We start from the raw sequence: 17,819 nt of genomic DNA, 5'->3' as shown, positions 1-17,819 counted from the left end.
CAGAGGGGTCTTCTACAGCTGACACATCCGATGGCTGATAGCATCTGTCAGGGTGGGTCTCTCTGTTTCTCCAGTGAGGAGTAGAAAATGCATTAGAGAATGGCATTTAAAATTGTTTTTTTCAAGAGAAAGACCAGGGCAGGGACTACCTGAAAAGCAAGACGTTTTTTTTCAGTCAGTGTATTCATATTTCTGCAGTGGAGTGGACGAAGGTTTCATGGTAATGAATTTTCAGGGTTGTACAGGAGACTGAGACTCCTGGAGCATAGGAGAAATTGATATGTCAGTGATGAAATTTGTAAAGTACCTTCCCAAACCTCATCTCATGGACTGCACCAACATCATATTGTGGTACTCCCTGGTTTTATCCTCGCTGATTTTTTGGAGCTAGAACCCCCCTGATATCCTCTGTCTTTGAGAGGTGTTTGCAGGCCAAAGCAGAGCAAATAGCATTTGCAATGAGCAGGAGCTGCCTCTTCTGCAGGCAGAGCTGCAGCACAGGAGGGTCTGCTGAGTGTCCGTCTGTCCCTCCCTGGCCTTGCCTCCCCTGGCAGCAGCACGCTGGCATTCCTCCTGGCTTCTCCAGCTGGCCGTGCTGCTGCTGGTCTTGTTTGCAGGCTGGCTGGGGATGGGGGTTTCACATGCCCATGGGGTGAGCCCTCGGTGTGCTTGGGAGAAGGGGAGTACGGGGACAGGGTGAGGGGTGTGGAGATGGGCACTTTGAGCCTGGATTCCTCTGCTCTCAGCGGTATCCTGGTTTGTTTCAGGCAAACATAGGAGTGCAATTGTCCAGTAGGTCAAAGAGACACCAGCACACGGCAGTTGACACTAGGACTAACACACAGACTTGATGTGCTCTCCAAGGACACTGCACTGAAGCCATCACCACGTTGATGACACACAAGGTATTACTTTGAGTACAGTGGGGCTGCTAGCACAAAAGAGACAAAAATCACTATATGATCTTTACCAGTAGCTTAGCGCAGGACTGACTCCCGCATTGCCCACAGCAAGTCCCATGCTCTCAGTGACACCCTCTAGCAGCACCAGCCAGAACTCATGAAAAGGACCTGTCAAAAGTCTGAATTGAAGTGGAGAATTATTTGGGATGGATTAAATGCAAAATGGAATGAGTTTCCTCTGAAATGTGAAATTAAGTCATAAAAGAATTATTATTTTTTTATTTTTTTTTTGTAAGACAACTCTGTTAAGATAACTCTGATAAACTCTCAGTGTTTTTCTGTTCCTTGTGCAGGACCTCATGACCAGAAGCAGGAAATGCCCAACATCAGCTCTGTGAGTGAGTTCCTCCTGCTGGCATTCGCAGACACACGCGAGCTGCAGCTTCTGCACTTTGCGCTCTTCCTGGGCATCTACCTGGCTGCCCTCCTGGGCAACGGCCTCATCCTCGGTGCTGTAGCCTGTGACCACCGCCTCCACACCCCCATGTACTTCTTCCTCCTCAACCTCGCCCTCCTCGACCTGGGCTGCATCTCCACCACTCTGCCCAAAGCCATGGCCAATGCCCTCTGGGACACCAGGACCATCTCCTATCAAGGATGTGCTGCTCAAGTTCTCTTTTTTGCCTTCTTCTTTGGTTCAGAGTACTATCTACTCACTGTCATGGCCTACGACCGCTACGTTGCCATCTGCAAGCCCCTGCACTACGGGAGCCTCCTGGGCAGCAGAGCTTGTGCCCAGATGGCAGCAGCTGTCTGGGGCAGTGGCTTTCTCAATGCTGTCCTACACATGGCCGCTACATTTTCCCTGCCCCTCTGCCAAGGCAATGCTGTGGACCAGTTCTTCTGTGAGATCCCCCAGATCCTCAAGCTCTCCTGCTCAGATGCCTACCTCAGGGAAGTTGAGGCACTAGTTTTTAGCGTTTCTTTAACATTTTGTTGCTTTGTTTTCATCATGTTATCCTATGTGCAGATCCTCAGGGCAGTGCTGAGGATGCCGTCTTCTCAGGGCCGGCACAAAGCCTTTTCCACGTGCCTCCCTCACCTGGCTGTGGTCTCCCTGTTTGTCAGCACTGCCGTGTTTGCCTACCTGAAGCCCCCCTCCATTTCCTCTCCATCCCTGGACCTGGTGGTGTCATTTCTGTACTCCGTGGTGCCTCCAGCACTGAACCCCCTCATCTACAGCATGAGGAACCAGGAGTTCAAGGTTGCAGTAAGGAAACTCTTTGGATACGTGTTTCTTTGCAATCAATGTCTGTGAGTTCCCTGATTATTTCAGGAACTGTGAGGAAAATTTTTGTTACTACTCTATAAATATTTTCTACATATTATTTGTTCTGATTTAAATTATGTTATCGTTAACCTGCTACCTGATTTTCTTATTTTTATTTTTTCATTTACAGTCATCTACTCAGTCATCATACCCAGTCATCTAATTACTGAAAGAAGCAGGTTATGTAGAGAAACACAATAAAAAAGTAAATAAAACAAAACATCAGAACTACACTGTTATCAGCTGCCATCTCTTCCCATACACTCAGGAGCTGGGGGAGGAGCCCCAGTACACAGGAGGGTCTCAGGGCTAAGAGCTCAGCTGCTACATGGAGTTTGGGTAGGGGCTGCTGCTTCTCTGGAGCCAGGGCCATGGCCAGCAGCAGGACGTGGCCTTGTCACTGCTTCTCTCTTCTGGCTTCCAGTGTGTTCTCCTGTGCTCTTTTATTCGGATAAGCTATCATATCTCATATGCCTTGGTGACAGTCCTGTTCTCTCTGCAGTGGCATCCCTGTGGCTGCAGGCAGCAGCAGGCACTGTGCAACCCTGGGTCACAGTTGCCTCTCTGCAAGCACAACAGTAACAGGAGGGTCTTCCTCAGGGCAAACCCAGAAGCCTGGGCATCTCTCCAAAGCTGCTGCCCGGAATACAGCCAAGAGGTTGCTCCCTGCTCTTCTGTTTTCTGGGGTTCTAGTGCCGGGTTCTTCACCTGGGGCTCAACAACCCCAAACAGAGCTACAGGCTGGGAGATGAGTAGTTGGAGAGCTGCCTGGCAGAGAAGGACGTGGGAGTACTGGTTGATAGTCGGCTGAATATGAGCCAGCAGTGTGCTCAGGTGGCCAAGAAGACCAACAGCATCCTGGCTTGTATAAGAAGCAGTGTGGCCAGCAGGGCTAAGGAAGTGATTGTCCCCCTGTACTCAGCTGAGGTACTGAGAGGAGAGTGATGTAACCACTTGAGAAGCTAAAGTCAGAAGGAAAACTTGAAGTGACTTGGAGTATTGATGGGCCCCACTAAGGGCTGTTACTAACAAAGCCTCCCCAGAGACATGTTAGGGCAGATAATTGGAGGCCATGGTTACAGACAGGCAAAGCACTATGCTGAGAAAAATCTTGGTTGGTTTTAATGAAGCTGAAGGGCCAAGGCCTGACCACAGCCACTGGGAGAGGAGACCCTGCACACCCGTGTCTGGCTCAGGGCTAGTCTTGGGGTCTGTGGGATGTGGTGGGTATTGTGATGCTACTAGAAGAACTTCATTTTGACACCTCCACACACCTGCACAGTGTTGCAAGGAAGCAATGCCAACAGTCAGCATGCCAAGCAGGTGCCTTCTGCTGGCCTAGCAGGGCCACTGCCAGATGTCAGCCCAAAAGTGCAGCTCCCAGGGAGAAGGCAAGGTGACCTGCCACATACAGACACAAGTGACCTCCCAGTTCCTTTCTGTGACACGTTCCTGCTGCTGCCCTATCAAGTGCAGAGACAGAAGTGACCTCACAGTCCCTGCAACAGTCACATTCCTGCTGCTGGGACAGGAGATCCTGAGGCAGAGCTGAGCTCCTCAGAGCATCCCCACCCATCTCCTCCTTGTGGCCCACAAGCTGATCAGATCAGGATGAGCAAGAGACTCAAGATAAAGGGAAGCGTCTATAGGCTGTGTTTTGGCTTGAAGGGATACTTTGAGGTCAGGCATAAGAACAGTGGATTCCTGTCAGGGTGTGGAGTAGCATTTAGGTTTGGGGATTAATGTCAGTGATTAAAATAGTGCAAGGGCTTTACATGACTATTTTAAGTCAGTGTTACAGCAAAATCAACATTGCCTGAATGTTCGAACCTCACAGAAATCATTAATTTCTGCTGGCCAAGCTCCTCTTTCCTCCCTCAAATCTCACATCTCTCCTGGCCAGGCTTTTCCTGACTTTGCCATATCAGTCATCTTCTTAGGGGCAGCTTTCTGATGGCTTTCATGATCTCAGAGTATCTGCCTCACATCTGTTGGCTACACCTTTTTTGAAACTGACATGACCTCTAAGTCAGGATGGAAAAGAACACAAAGGCTGTAGGTGAACCCTGCACAATGTGCCCAGCAGCTCTTGTACGACCTCAAAATTTTGTTTCCTGCCTCCAACTTTTAGGTACGGAATGGCTTCTGTGCACCCAGGCTATCTTTTTCCAAACCCTCATGCATGGTTCAGTTTGCCCCAAGCGTCTTGGAGGCAGTGGCCCCCTCTGTGTAGAAAACTGAAAGCATTGCTAAAGGATGACTTCAGGCAAAAGCTGACACCTCTGACATGACAACCCCTATCCAAGACCTCTTCCTCTATGGGGCCTACCATGTACTTAGAAAGAACCAATCTCAGAAACTACATGCACAGCAAGTGCCTTCTGCTGCCCTACCATGGACACTGGCAGATGTGAGCCTAAAGGCACAGATCCCAACCAGAAGTCAAGGGTGACCTGTTGGCTACTTCAGAAAGCAGTCACCTCACAGGCCATTTAACAGCCATTCGCTTCCTGCTGGACTTAGTGCTTCTGATACACCACTGAGCTTATAATGCCACACCTAGAAAACACCCCCTTTTTGGGCCAGGACCTGCCCAGGTAAAAATGATCTGGTTGTGATCCTCCAAGCCCATGGCACACCTGCTGGGCTCCCAGGCTCTCTGAGACACAGGAGCCATTTCCGTGCCAGTCCTGGGAGGTGCTAGGGTAGGAGGGACCTTGCAGGCAATGTTCCAGCCCCATGCCTGTTGGTGGTCTCTCAGCTCCTAGTGCACAGTGGGGATCACATTCGTATCTAGAAGCCATGAGCCTGAAGCTGGCCTAGCAGACACTCAGGGGAAGCACCCTCTCAGCCCCAGCCCCAGCTCCAGCCCAAACCCCAGCTGCTCTGCAGAGTGAGGGGGCTGTGGTGCCCGGTGCCCTGGGGCTGCAGAGCTCTCCTCTGCCTGCTCACACCAGACTGAGCACTTGAGCTCTAGACAGTCCACATGGGACACAACATGGTGCTCAGAAGTAAATATTGGTGTCTTCTTTTTAAGACAAGGTATCAGTTTCTCAGAGACTGGCAGCACAGCAGTCTGCTTGTGGGTATTGATGAGTTACTAAATATTCTTTATGTTTGGGGTTGTTATTTCTTTTTCTTTCGTTTTTCTTTTCCTTTCCCTTCCTCATGTGTCTATCTCTCTGTGAGTTTTTATGTTCTTTCCCCTCTCCCTCCAGATGTGTTTCCTCCTCTCCCTCTAGAGGAGGAGGAAGCAGGCAGCTCATGCACGTGTAGTTGCTAGTTCAGGTGAGGAAGGAGGATGCTGGCTATGCTGCAAGGAAATGGAGGTCTGTGAAGCTGCAGGAGCCCTGCTCTCTTGCCTGGCAGATCCCCAGCACACAGTGCCTGTGCCCCGTAGGGCCAGCCCCAGTACCCAGGCCAGCACAAGAGGCCTGGCCCAGCCACAGAGCAGCCTGCCCTGAGCAGGGGCCTGCACAAAGAGCTTTCCATTTTCCCTTTCCCCATCAGTGCAGGCCCAGCAATGCTGCCCTGCTCTTCCCCAGGGCCATCCCTGCTCCCAGAGAGCCTTGCCCAGGGCAGTGTGTCCATGCTGGCCAGGTCAGCCATTGCTGCTTCCTGCCCTGTGCTCCCTGCAGGGCCCCAAGCTGGCGGTGTTGCTGTGAGAGCCAGGGGCTGTGGTGCCCTGGGATCCCCGGGGGTCTCCCTCCCTGCCCATGCTGCTCAGGCTGGGCACCAGACCTATGTCCATGGGGATCTCTGCTGCTGAGCCCCTTTCCATCTGCCCTGATGGCCCAGCAGCACAGGGCAGTGCTGGGCAGGACCATGGGGTATCTCTAAGGGCACAAAGGACAGGTGAGTGCTGCACCAGACCTGGCCCAGGAGCCTATAAGAGGGTCCCCACTGTTCCTTTGCAGTCTTATGGGCCTTCACCTGCTGGCTCTTCACTTCCTCCCCCAGCATTGCAGAGACCTGTTTAGAACAAAGACTCCTCAGATTCACTTTTCCCTTTAAAAAATACACGTAAAAATTATTCTTTGGATGGTCACTCATTTTACGAGGTCCTAATCGCTACGCACTGAGCACATTGTTCCTGCAGATCCCCTGACATCTCCAGGCAGATCCAGATTCCTCTGCAGGCCTGCATCGGCCATCAGCCTCACTGCAGGAGGTGCAGTCCCATCGAGATCAATCCAGTTGTCTACTTCAGGAAGTGCCACCATAAAGAGAGCTCTTGATGCAGCTCATGATCCCTCACAGAACACCCTGGGACTTTTTAAAGCTGAACTCAGAATCACAGAATCACAGAATCACAGAATTTCTAGGTTGGAAGAGACCTCAAGATCATCGAGTCCAACCTCTGACCTAGCGCTACCAGTCCCCACTAAATCATTTCCCTAAGCTCTACATCTAAACGTCTTTTGAAGACTTCCAGGGATGGTGACTCCACCACTTCCCTGGGCAGCCTGTTCCAGTGTCTAACAACCCTTTCTGTAAGGAAGTTCTTCCTAACATCTAACCTAAAACTCCCCTGGCTCAACTTAAGCCCATTCCCCCTCGTCCTGTCACCAGGCACGTGGTAGAATAGACCAACCCCCACCTCACTACAGCCTCCTTTAAGGTATCTGTAGAGAGCGATAAGGTCACCCCTGAGCCTCCTCTTCTCCAGGCTGAACAAGCCCAGCTCCCTCAGCCGCTCCTCATAGGACTTGTTCTTCAGGCCCCTCACCAGCTTTGTCGCCCTTCTCTGCACCCGCTCAAGCACCTCCGTGTCCTTCTTGTAGCGAGGGGCCCAAAACTGAACACAGTACTCGAGGTGCGGCCTCACCAGAGCTGAGTACAGGGGGACGATCACCTCCCTAGCCCTGCTGGTCACACTGTTTCTTATGCAAGCCAGGATGCCGTTGGTCTTCTTGGCCACCTGAGCACACTGCTGCCTCATATTCAGCCGACTATCAACCAATACTCCCAGGCCCTTCTCTGCCTGGCAGCTCTCCAACCACTCATCTCCCAGCCTGTAGCTCTGCTAGGGGTTATTGCGCCCCAGGTGCAGGACACGGCACTTGGCCTTGTTAAACTTCATATGGTTGACCTCAGACCATCGGTGCAGCCTATCCAGATCCCCCTGCAGAGCTTTTCTGCCCTCGAGCAGATCGACACACGCACCTAACTTGGTGTCATCTGCAAACTTACTGAGGGTGCACTCAATGCCCTCGTCCAGATCATCGATGAAGATATTAAAGAGGACTGGCCCCAGTACCGAGCCCTGGGGGACGCCACTAGTGACTGGCCTCCAACTGGACTTGACTCCATTCACCACGACTCTTTGGGCCCGGCTATCCAGCCAGTTTCTAACCCAACGAAGCGTGCGCCAGTCCAAGCCAAGAGCAGCCAGTTTCTTGAGGAGAATGCTGTGGGAGACGGTGTCAAAAGCCTTGCTGAAGTCAAGATAGACCACATCCACAGCCTTTCCTTCATCCACCTAGCACGTCACTTTGTCATAGAAGGAGATCAGGTTTGTCAAGCAGGACCTGCCTTTCATAAACCCATGTTGACTGGGCCTGATCAACTGCTTCCCCTGCAAGAGCCGCCTGATGACTCTCAAGATAATCTGCTCCATGAGCTTCCCTGGCACTGAGGTCAAACTAACAGGCTTATAGTTTCCCAGGTCAGTCCTCCGGCCCTTCTTGTAGATGGGTGTCACGTTTTCTAGCCGCCAGTCAACTGGGACCTCCCCTGATCGCCAGGACTGCTGATAAATGATGGAAAGCGGCTCGGCCAGCTCCTCTGCCAGTTCCCTCAGTACCCTTGGGTGGATCCCATCTGGCCCCATCGACTTGTGCACATCCAAGTGCCGTAGCAGGTCACCAACCAGTTCTTCATGGATAGTGAGGGCCACATCCTGCTCCCCATCCCCTTCCACCAGCTCAGGGTACTGGGTATCCAGAGAACAACCGGTATTGCTGCTAAAGACTGAGGCAAAGAAGGCCTTGAGCACCTCCGCCTTTTCCTCATCTCTTGTAACTAAGTTTCCCCCCGCATCCAGTAAAGGATGGAGATTCTCCTTAGTCCTCCTTTTTGTGTTGATGTATTTATAGAAACGTTTTTTGTTATCTTTAACGGCAGTAGCCAGATTGAGCTCCAGATGAGCTTTGGCCTTCCTAATTTTGTCCCTGCACAGCCTCGCTACTTCTTTAAAGTCCTCCTTAGTGGCCTGCCCACTTTTCCAAAGCTTATAAACCCTCTTTTTCCTCCTAAGATCAAGCCACAATTCTCTGTTGAGCCAGGCCGGTCTTCTTCCCCGCCAGCTCGTCTTTGGGCACGTGGGGACAGACCGTTCCTGCGCCATTAAGATTTCCCTCTTGAAGAGCGCCCAGCCTTCCTGGACCCCTCTGCCCTTCAGAACCGCCTCCCAAGGGACTCCACCAACCAGTGTCCTGAGCAGCTCAAAGTCAGCCCTCCGAAAGTCCAATACAGCGGTTTTACTGGTCCCCTTCCTGGCCTTGCCAAGAATAGTGAACTCCACCATTGCGTGGTCACTCTGCCCAAGACAGCTCCCGACAATCACATTCACCACCAGTCCTTCTCTGTTTGTGAAGAGAAGGTCTAGCGGGGCACCACCCCTGGTAGGCTCACTAACCAGCTGCGTCAGGAAGCTATCTTCCACTCTCTCCAGAAACCTCCTAGACTGCTTTCTCAGGGCTGTGTTGTGCTTCCAGGATATGTCAGGGAAGTTGAAGTCCCCCACGAGAACAAGTGCTGAAGATTTCGCAACTTCAGAGTCACTCTCCCCTTCAAGAGTCACTCTCCATTTTTTTTATAAGCCCCCTTTAAGTACTGAAAGGCTGTGATGAGGTCACCCGGGAACCTTTTCTTCTCCAGGCTGAAGAGCCCCAGCTCTCTCAACCTTTCTTCATAGGAGAGGTTTTCCAGACCCTTGATCATCTTCGTGGCCCTCCTCTAGACCCATTCTAATAGACCCACACCCTTCGTGTGCTGGCGGCCCCAGTCCTGGATGCAGGACTCCAAGTGGAGCCTCACAAGGACAGAGTAGAAGGGGTGAATCACCTGCCTCCACCTGCTGGCCACTCCTCTGCTGATGAAGCCCAGGATACAGTTGGCCTTCTGGGCTACAAGGGCACACTGCTGGCTCATGTCGAGCTTTTCGTTCAGCAGAATCCCCAAGTCCTTCTCTGCAGGGCTACTGTCAATCAGTTCTTATCCCAGTCTATCCTCCTTTGTGAGATTTCCCCGGCCCAGGTGCAGCACTTTGCACTTGGACTTATAGAACCTGCTTAGGTTCACATGGGGCCAAATTTCAAGCTTTCCAAGAACAACTTGGGTGGCATCCCTTCCTCTGTTGCATCAACTACACCACTCAGCTTGGTGTCATCTGCACACTTGCTGAGGGTGCACTTGACCCCACTGTCTATGTCATTGATAAAGATATTAAACAATACCTGTCCCAGGACAGACCCCTGAGGTACACCACTCATCACCAGCCTCCACTTGGACATAGATCCATTGACCACCTCTCTCTCAGTGTGACCTTCAGGCCAACTCCTTATCCACTGAATGGTGCACCCATCAAATGCGTATCTCTCCAATTTGGAGATCAGGATGTCATGTGGGATACTGTCAAATGTCTTACAGAAATCCAATTAGGTGGTCTGTCTTCCATTGTTGTCTGCTGTAGTCACTCCATTGTAGAAAGCTACCAGATTTACCCCCTGGAGAAGCCATGCTGGCTGTCTGAGATCACCTCTTTGTCTTGCATGTGCCTTGACACCGATTCCAGGAGGATCTTTTCCATGATCTTGTCAGGCACAGGGGTGAGGCTCACCATTCGGTAGTTCCCTGGGTCCTCCTTTCTACCCTTTTTTAAAAATGGGAGTGATGTTTTCCTTTTTCAGGTCACCAGGGACTTCACCCAACCTTCAGGAATCTTCAAATATGATGGAGAGAGGCTTGGCAACTACATCAGCCAGTTCCCTCAGGATGCTGGGATGCAAGTCATCAAGCCCCATAGACTTGTACTTGTTTAGTTTCTTCAGGTGGTCTCAAACCTGCTTTTCACTAAGAGCAGGTGGGACTTTGCCTCCCAGCCTCCACCCATAGCTTCAGGAAAATTAAAGACTTGGGAAGCCTGATTGGCAGGGAAGACTGAGCCAAAATGTTGTCGAGGCCCTCAGGCTTCTCCATGCCTGTCATTACCAGTTTACCCTTCTCATCCCTCAGAGCGGGTACACTCTCCTTGGCCTTTCTTTTCTGAGCTATGTATCTCTAGAATCTCTTCCTGTTATTCCTTGCATCCCTTGCTAAGCTCAGGTCTATCCGCGCATTGCTTTCCTTATTCCATCTCTACACATCCAAAACTGAAGTATTTGTGAGGGCCTGGAAAAAGAACTCGAGATCCATGGAAGCTATTCTGGTACAAAACTAGTAGGTAGGATGCGCAGTTTTGTAGAGAGGCAGAGCTGATGGGCATACTGGGCAGGATGCTCCTTTAGGCCCTTTTCCCTCCTGACTACAATGCCACTTCTCTCTGAAGAACAGAGTAGCCCACAGAGATGAGACATATACTGCCTATGTCATGGATGTCATCGGAAAGCTGATCCCAGTAAGATATGGGGAGGTCAGGAGCAACCTGGACACGAGAGATGTGACATTTTCAGGTGGCAAGAGGAGCATGGCCAATTAATGATTTTGTAGAGGTAAGAGGAATCATATAATGTAGATTATGAAGCAACACTGACTTGTACAGTCATGTATGGCCCTTACACTATTTTAACCAGTAGTTTTAATCCCGAAATCTAAATGCTGTTCGAACACTCTGACAGGAATCCATTTCTCCAAAGCTTGAACACAAGGTATCCCTAGAAGCAAAACTCACCCCATAGCCCCTTTCCATTACATTTACTCTTTTAATCACCCTAATCCCTTTCCTTAATATTAGCATTAAAATACTCTATTTAACCCTAGGCTTCTAGGCAGACCTAAAAATGACCTAAACTACAGAGCCTGACCATACCCTAAACATAGAAGAACACCAAACCTTCCCAGTAAACATTTGTTTACTCTCTAACCCAGAAAGTTGAGCCTTAGTCCCTTGGGAACTAGAAAGCAGTCAGCTATGCCTGAGGATCTCATGGCCCAGCAGGAGGAATGTGACTGTGGCAGGGACTCTGAGGTCACTTCTGTCTCTGCACGTGATAGGGCAGCAGCAGGAACGTGTCACAGAAAGGGACTGGGAGGTCACTTGTGTCTGTAGGGGACAGGTCAGCGTTGACTTCTTCCTGGGAGCTGCACTTTTGGGCTGACATCTGGCAGTGGCCCTGCTGGGCCAGCACAAGGCACCTGCTTGGCATGCTGACTGGGGGATCCCCTCTGCCTCCAGACCCAGGACGACCCAGGCAGAAAGGAGACCCCAAGACGGGTTGTTCTGTCCCTTCTGCTTGAGTCCATGAGTGGGCAGCAGCAGGCACAAGGCTTGGCTGTGTCTAGCCAAGAAGCTGCAAGGCCAGCAGCAAGTCCATGCCTTGGAAGGTGCTGCTGAGGTGACTTGTGTCTGGTTGGCTGAGAGGCCGCAAGGAGCCTGCTGGGTTGGGATGCCTACTTCAGGAGTGGTTTCTACCCTGATGGAGCCTGCTTTGGCAGTAGGAAAGAGCAGGAGAGAAAAAAAAAAAAGACACAAACCACCCTAAAAGTTAGGCACTGGCCATGAGGAGGAAGAAGTGACCAGGGGAACAACTGGTCTTGCTGCTAGTAACAGAGGCAAAGAAGGCATTAAGTACCTCAGCCTTTACCTCATCTCTTGGCACCAGGTTTCCCCCCACATCCAGTAATTTATGATGATTCGTAATCCTCTTTAATTTAAAGTATTTATATAGGCAGTATTTATTGTCTTTGACAGGAATGGATTGATTAAGCTCCATCTGGGCTTTGGCCCTTCTAACTTTGTCCTGCACAGCCCCATAACATTTAGGACACAGCTCCCGAGAAACTGACAGCATGCATGAGAATGAAGAACAGAAAAAGTAGAATCTGGCAGCCTTCCACCCACTACCTTTCTGTGACTGTGCTGCAATTCCATTTAGCCAGTTACTCCTGTATTATCCAAACATTGGTTTAGTGGAGGACTTGTTAGTGTTAGGTCAGAGGTTGGACTCGATTATCTTGAGGTCTCCTCCAACCCAGAAAATTCTGTGTGATTCAGTGTCCCCTGTACCTCCCAATACTGCTGTCTTGTCAGAGACAGCACAATCACATGAAGGCTGAACTGTCTGCCTGCGGACAGGAACATCTGACAGAACAGAGCATCAGTGTGGTGGGAGCTTGAGAAACTACAGGATTTTGTCTAAAGAAACCTCTAGACATTTACAAGGAGAAGAGCCCAGTCCTGAACGAGAGGGAGAGTAACGCCACATATCAGAGCAGACTGGGACACTGCAGAGTACACAGGACGAGGAGGGCCTGGGCACCACAAGGGATGCCATATGAGCAGAGGTGCCTCATCACGAGGAACCAGACCAGCTTTCTACAAAGCTGCCTCATGAGGAGCACGGCCACCAAAAAGATCTGAGTTATCATGCTCATATCAGATCCGGTATGACACCACAAGGACAAGTGTCTTCAACTAACCAGTGAAGAGGTACAGGTCTGGGATTCTCTAGGCCATCCTGGTTTGGAGAGGAGCAAGGGCTATGGCAAGGCTCAAAGTCCCAGCAGGACCCAGGTCTTTGTGTTCATGGCTATGGCTGTTGTCTCTGCCACTGAGCCCTTAGAGGAGACAGCTGATTGGTAAAGCACCAGGGCCTCATTGCCTCCTCGCCCCCACCCATGAAGCAGGCAGGGGTCGTACCATTCTCCTGCACTTGGCCATGCACATCCCCATGTCCTACTGCCCCACAAAGAGCCCTGAGCAACCTGTCAAGGGAAAGGATCCCCCTTAAAATGGGATGGATGTCAAGTCCTGGCCCTTGAGCTTGGTGACACACATCCACTTTTCCTACACATCAGTGTCACCTTCACATTGCCTTTGTCTCCTTGTCCTCACTGCCTCCAGGGTTCTGCTCTAACGAGCTCCAAGGGAGGCTGTGTCAGTGCTGGCCTTCAGGGAGACACTGCAGGAAACTTGCCTCTGACTTGGACTTCTGGAGAGATGTCTTCAATTGTCTCGGAGTGCCTGAGGTTCGTGGGCTCATCAGCAAAGCCCCCAGAGGGGTGATTGCATTCCCTTTGGCTTGTGCTGTGCTGCTGAGCTGGGCTGGACTCGTGAGCCCAAGGGGAGCTCGTGGCAAGAGGGCCGTGGTGCAGAGAGACAGCTATGGCCAGGAGCAGCTCCTCTGCACAGCACATCAGGAAAGAGACATAGAAGCACAGACACAGAGAGAAGAAAATGAGAGAGGGGCTGAAGGCAGTTGGCAGTGGGAGGATTCTGAGAGCTGCCTGCAGGAGAAACCTGCACAGCCCTTGACAAGGTAAGGGTCTGGCTGCAGGGCCATGCAACTGCAGATCCTGGAAGGGTCTCCTGCTGGGTGTTGTTTCTGGGAGGGCAGTGGGCAATGCAGTAGGCTTTGAGAGTCCTGCTGGGTTGCAGTGTGAGGTAAGGAAGTCTGGCAGAAGCCCCTTGGAGTGCCCTAAGGCAGGTGCCCCCGGTCAGCCCAGAACACCCTGCCCTGGCTGGCCATGCCAGGCTCGCTGTCAGCTGCCCCATAGCTCCTGCAGCCATGGAGATGCCCCTTGGCAGGGCCCTGTTGGTGGCAGGGTGCTGCAGGGCAGCGCTGAGCACAGCCGAGTGAGATGGGGTCTGTGCACATCGGTAGGGGGAAAGAAGAGGAGTGTGCAGAGCAGCAGCTCCTGGCAGGGACAGCTGCAGGCAGCAGAGAGAGGGGCAGGTGGCCAGAAGGAGCTGTTGGCAGAAACGCCATGGCAGGGGGGATTCGGGCACCTCGTGGCCATGCCCTGCAGTGCAGACACCTTCCCCTGGAGCAGCCCCTCCCTGGCCTCCTCTTCCCCTGCAGCCCATGGGCTGTGGGGCAGATGGGGGTAGAAGAGGAGGTAGAGCTCAGACAGGGATGCTTCCAAGCTCTGTCTGTGTGAGAACTTCACCTCAGGTGAGGTTTCTGTCCAGCTGCACTTGGACTGGGGCTTCTCTGCTCTCAGTTGTCTCCAGTTTCTTCTCAAGGAAACTCCAGAGCTTGATGGTCCTGCGGCTCAAAGACAGCAAACACAGGGTAGAATAGAACACGACTTGTGGGCAGTGGCCTGTGTAACTGCATTCAGAGGAGTTGTTTGAAATAACACTGAAAAGCTCATTGATCTGACCAGTGAACAGAACTTGAGCTTCCCCCAAGTTCCTGATTTCTTTCTTTTCTACAGCAGCAAGGACTCCTCTGCAGTCTACAGCAGCCCCCGCTCCCAGTGCACTCTCAGGCAGCACCAGCTGGAGCTCAAGTAAGAGAGCTGCAGAAAGGTTCTTCTGAAAAGAGAGATGCTCAGGCTGGAGGGTGCTCTAAGACTTGCAATAAGTCTCCCTCAGAGAAGTGTGAACTAACATTGTTCTGCCTTCTCCTCTTCAACAGACAACTGTGTTCAATGTCAACAAATGCCCAACATCAGCTCAGTGAGTGAGTTCCTCCTGCTGGCATTCGCAGACACGCACAAGCTGCAGCTCCTGCACTTCGCGCTCTTCCTGGGCATCTACCTGGCTGCCCTCCTGGGCAACGGCCTCATCCTCAGCGCCGTAGCCTGCAACCACCACCTCCACACCCCCATGTACTTCTTCCTCCTCAACCTCGCCCTCCTTGACCTGGGCTGCATCTCCACCACTCTGCCCAAAGCCATGGCCAATGCCCTCTGGGACACCAGGGCCATCTCCTATCAAGGATGTGCTGCTCAAGTTCTCTTTTTTGTCTTCTTCTTTGGCTCAGAGTTTTCCCTTCTCACCGTCATGGCCTACGACCGCTACGTTGCCATCTGCAAGCCCCTGCACTACGGGAGCCTCCTGAGCAGCAGAGCTTGTGCCCAGATGGCAGCAGCTGCCTGGGGCAGTGGCTTTCTCAATGCTGTCCTGCACACGACCAACACATTTTCCCTTCCCCTCTGCCAAGGCAACTCTGTTGACCAATTCTTTTGTCAAATTCCCCAGATCCTCAAGCTCTCCTGCTCAGATGCCTACCTCAGGGAAGTCGGGGCACTTTTGTTTAGTATTTCTTTAGTCATTGGTTGTTTTGTTTTCATTGTTTTCTCGTATGTGCAGATCTTCAGTGCAGTGCTGAGGATGCCCTCTGAGCAGGCCCGGCACAAAGCCTTTTCCATGTGCCTCCCTCACCTGGCCGTGGTCTCCCTGTTTGTCAGCACTGGCATATTTGCCTACCTGAAGCCCCCCTCCATCTCTTCCCCATCCCTGGACCTGGTGGTGGCTGTTCTATACTCAGTGTTGCCTCCAGCAGTGAATCCCCTCATTTACAGCATGAGGAACCAGCAGCTCAAACATGCAGTGAGGAAACTATTTTATACCTCTTCCTTCAGCATTAATAATGTGCGTAAAATGGTAATAGGATTTCTGCAAACAAACACTCTTAGTGCAAATTCTTGAAAGTTATTTTCTTTATTATTATTTCCTATAATTGGTTGCTTTGATTTAATGTTATTCTAAGCCTCCTAATTATTATTTTATTATTATTATTATGAAGTCAATAATTTCAAATAACTTTACAATCATTATTCTTGTTTAAATAAAGACAATAAAGAAACTGGGACTATTTCATTAGTCTCTACCACAGTCTCTTCCCATCGCCAGTGCCTCCAGCAGTGAACCCACTCATCTAAAACATGAGGAACCTGGAACTAACGGTTGCAGTGAGGACACTGATTGAATACATATTCTTCAGCTTCTTTGACTATAACAATAAGCTTATAATCAGAAACACCTATTTTTTGAAAACATTTAAGATACATTTTTTTTTCTTTTTATTTGTCTGTGTTGTTATTTTCATTAGCTATTGTTTCAGATATAAATAATATTAATCTTAACCTCCTACTTCTTAAAGATTTACCTATAGAACCAGGCTTCCTGTGTAGATAAACACAATAAGGAATCCAGAAGAAATTCATTGGTCTGAGCTGCCATCTCTTCCTATCCCCTCTGGAGCTGGGGGAGCACTTGTTGGGGCACTTGTGTTTTAGTATTTCTTTAGCCTTTAGTTGTTTTGTTTTCATTGTGCTGTCCTATGTGCAAATCTTCAGGGCAGTGCTGAGGATACCCTCTGAACAGGGCCGACACAAAGCCTTTTCCACATGCCTCCCTCACCTGGCCATGGCCTTCCTCTTTCTCAGCACTTCCGTGTTTGCCTACCTGAAGCCCGCTTCCATCTCTTCCCCATCTCTGGACTTGGTGGTGTCACTTTTGTACTCAGTGGCACCTCCAGCAGTGAACCCCCTCATCTACAGCATGAGGAACCAGGAGCTCAAGGTTGCAGTGAGGAAACTGTTTCTATATGTGCTTCTTAAGCATCAGTGCTGTTAACATTATTGTTATTTGTATCATATCATTTTTTGTACTTAGTATTATTATCATATTGTAATAACAATAATAATCCTTTAAATGCTACCATTCTATTTTAAGTAACTGACGAGAGATTTTCATTTCATTTTTCATTTTGATTATTTTCATAACTTTTGACATTGTTTTAATTTATTAAGTAATTTATTTACTTTGACTATGTCTTCTAATCAATCATATTGAACTAGGCTTCCTCTGTAAGTATAGACAATAAAGAAGACAGCATAAATTCATTGGACTCAGTATCCCTCTCTTCCCATCTCCTCTGATTCTGGGGGAGCAGCCCCAGCATGCAGGAGGGGCTCAGGGCCAAGAGGCTCACCGCCCGCTGGGCTCTGCCTCTCTGCTGCCTTCGGGTTGGGGCTGCTGCTTCCCTGGAGCCATGGCCATGGCCAGCAGCAGGACGTGGTCTTGTCACTGCTGCTCCCTTTGGCTTCCTCATTGTTCTCTTGTGCTTTCACATTCAACTAAGTCTTCAGATCTCATGTATGTTGCTGTCTGTACAGTGGCATCTCTTTCATTGCACAGCTCTTGTAAAGCTGGTGGAAGGAATATACCCAAGGAACTGCTGCATGAACGGACCTCTTGCTTTTCTGGCCTTCACTGTGGATCAGAATTTCAGAGTGCTCAGTGTAGTGCTGGACTGGGAGTTCCCTTCTTGGCTGGCCATGGCTCAGCAAACAATAACTGGCCTTGACTGGCCTGGAACTGTCCCGGTTGTGCTTAGTCTGATGGCAAATAACATGCTGGAGAAGAATGTGGAGCTGCTCTGTGGCTGGGCCAGGCCTCTTGTGCTGGCCTGGGGAGCGGGGCTGCCCCTGCGGGGCACAGGCACTGTGTGCTGGGGATCTCACAGGCAAGAGAGCAGGACTCCTGCAGCTTCACGGACCTCCACCTCCTGAGCTGGGGCTGGCCCCAGTGCAGGGGCTGCTGGGGAGGCCCAGAGCCGCCTTTATGCATGCAGCTGCGGTGCCTTGCGAGGGGCTGGGGCTCTGGTGGCCGTGCCTGCGGTGGGCAGCCT

General features: G+C 50.8%; 2 protein-coding genes across 2 annotated transcripts; both read left to right on the top strand.

Annotated features, from left to right (window-relative positions):
- Positions 1 to 1,278: 1,278 nt before the first annotated feature.
- Positions 1,279 to 10,933, top strand: LOC311428105 (olfactory receptor 14A16-like; the record flags this gene model as incomplete). The annotated part of the gene is made up of 2 exons (XM_084539660.1): positions 1,279 to 2,172; positions 10,784 to 10,933. The coding sequence occupies 2 exons, from the start codon at positions 1,279 to 1,281 to the stop codon at positions 10,931 to 10,933; spliced, it is 1,044 nt and encodes a 347-aa protein (XP_084395786.1).
- A 3,906-nt stretch (positions 10,934 to 14,839) lies between these two features.
- Positions 14,840 to 15,832, top strand: LOC311428104 (olfactory receptor 14C36-like; the record flags this gene model as incomplete). The annotated part of the gene is made up of 1 exon (XM_084539659.1): positions 14,840 to 15,832. The coding sequence occupies one exon, from the start codon at positions 14,840 to 14,842 to the stop codon at positions 15,830 to 15,832; it is 993 nt and encodes a 330-aa protein (XP_084395785.1).
- Positions 15,833 to 17,819: the final 1,987 nt, after the last annotated feature.

The sequence above is a fragment of the Aythya ferina genome (genome assembly GCF_964211825.1).
Source record: "Aythya ferina genome assembly, contig: HAP1_SCAFFOLD_29, whole genome shotgun sequence".
NCBI lineage: Eukaryota > Metazoa > Chordata > Aves > Anseriformes > Anatidae > Aythya > Aythya ferina.
The sequence above is the reverse complement of the archived record's forward strand: the minus strand, read 5'-3'. Positions and strand labels throughout refer to the sequence as shown.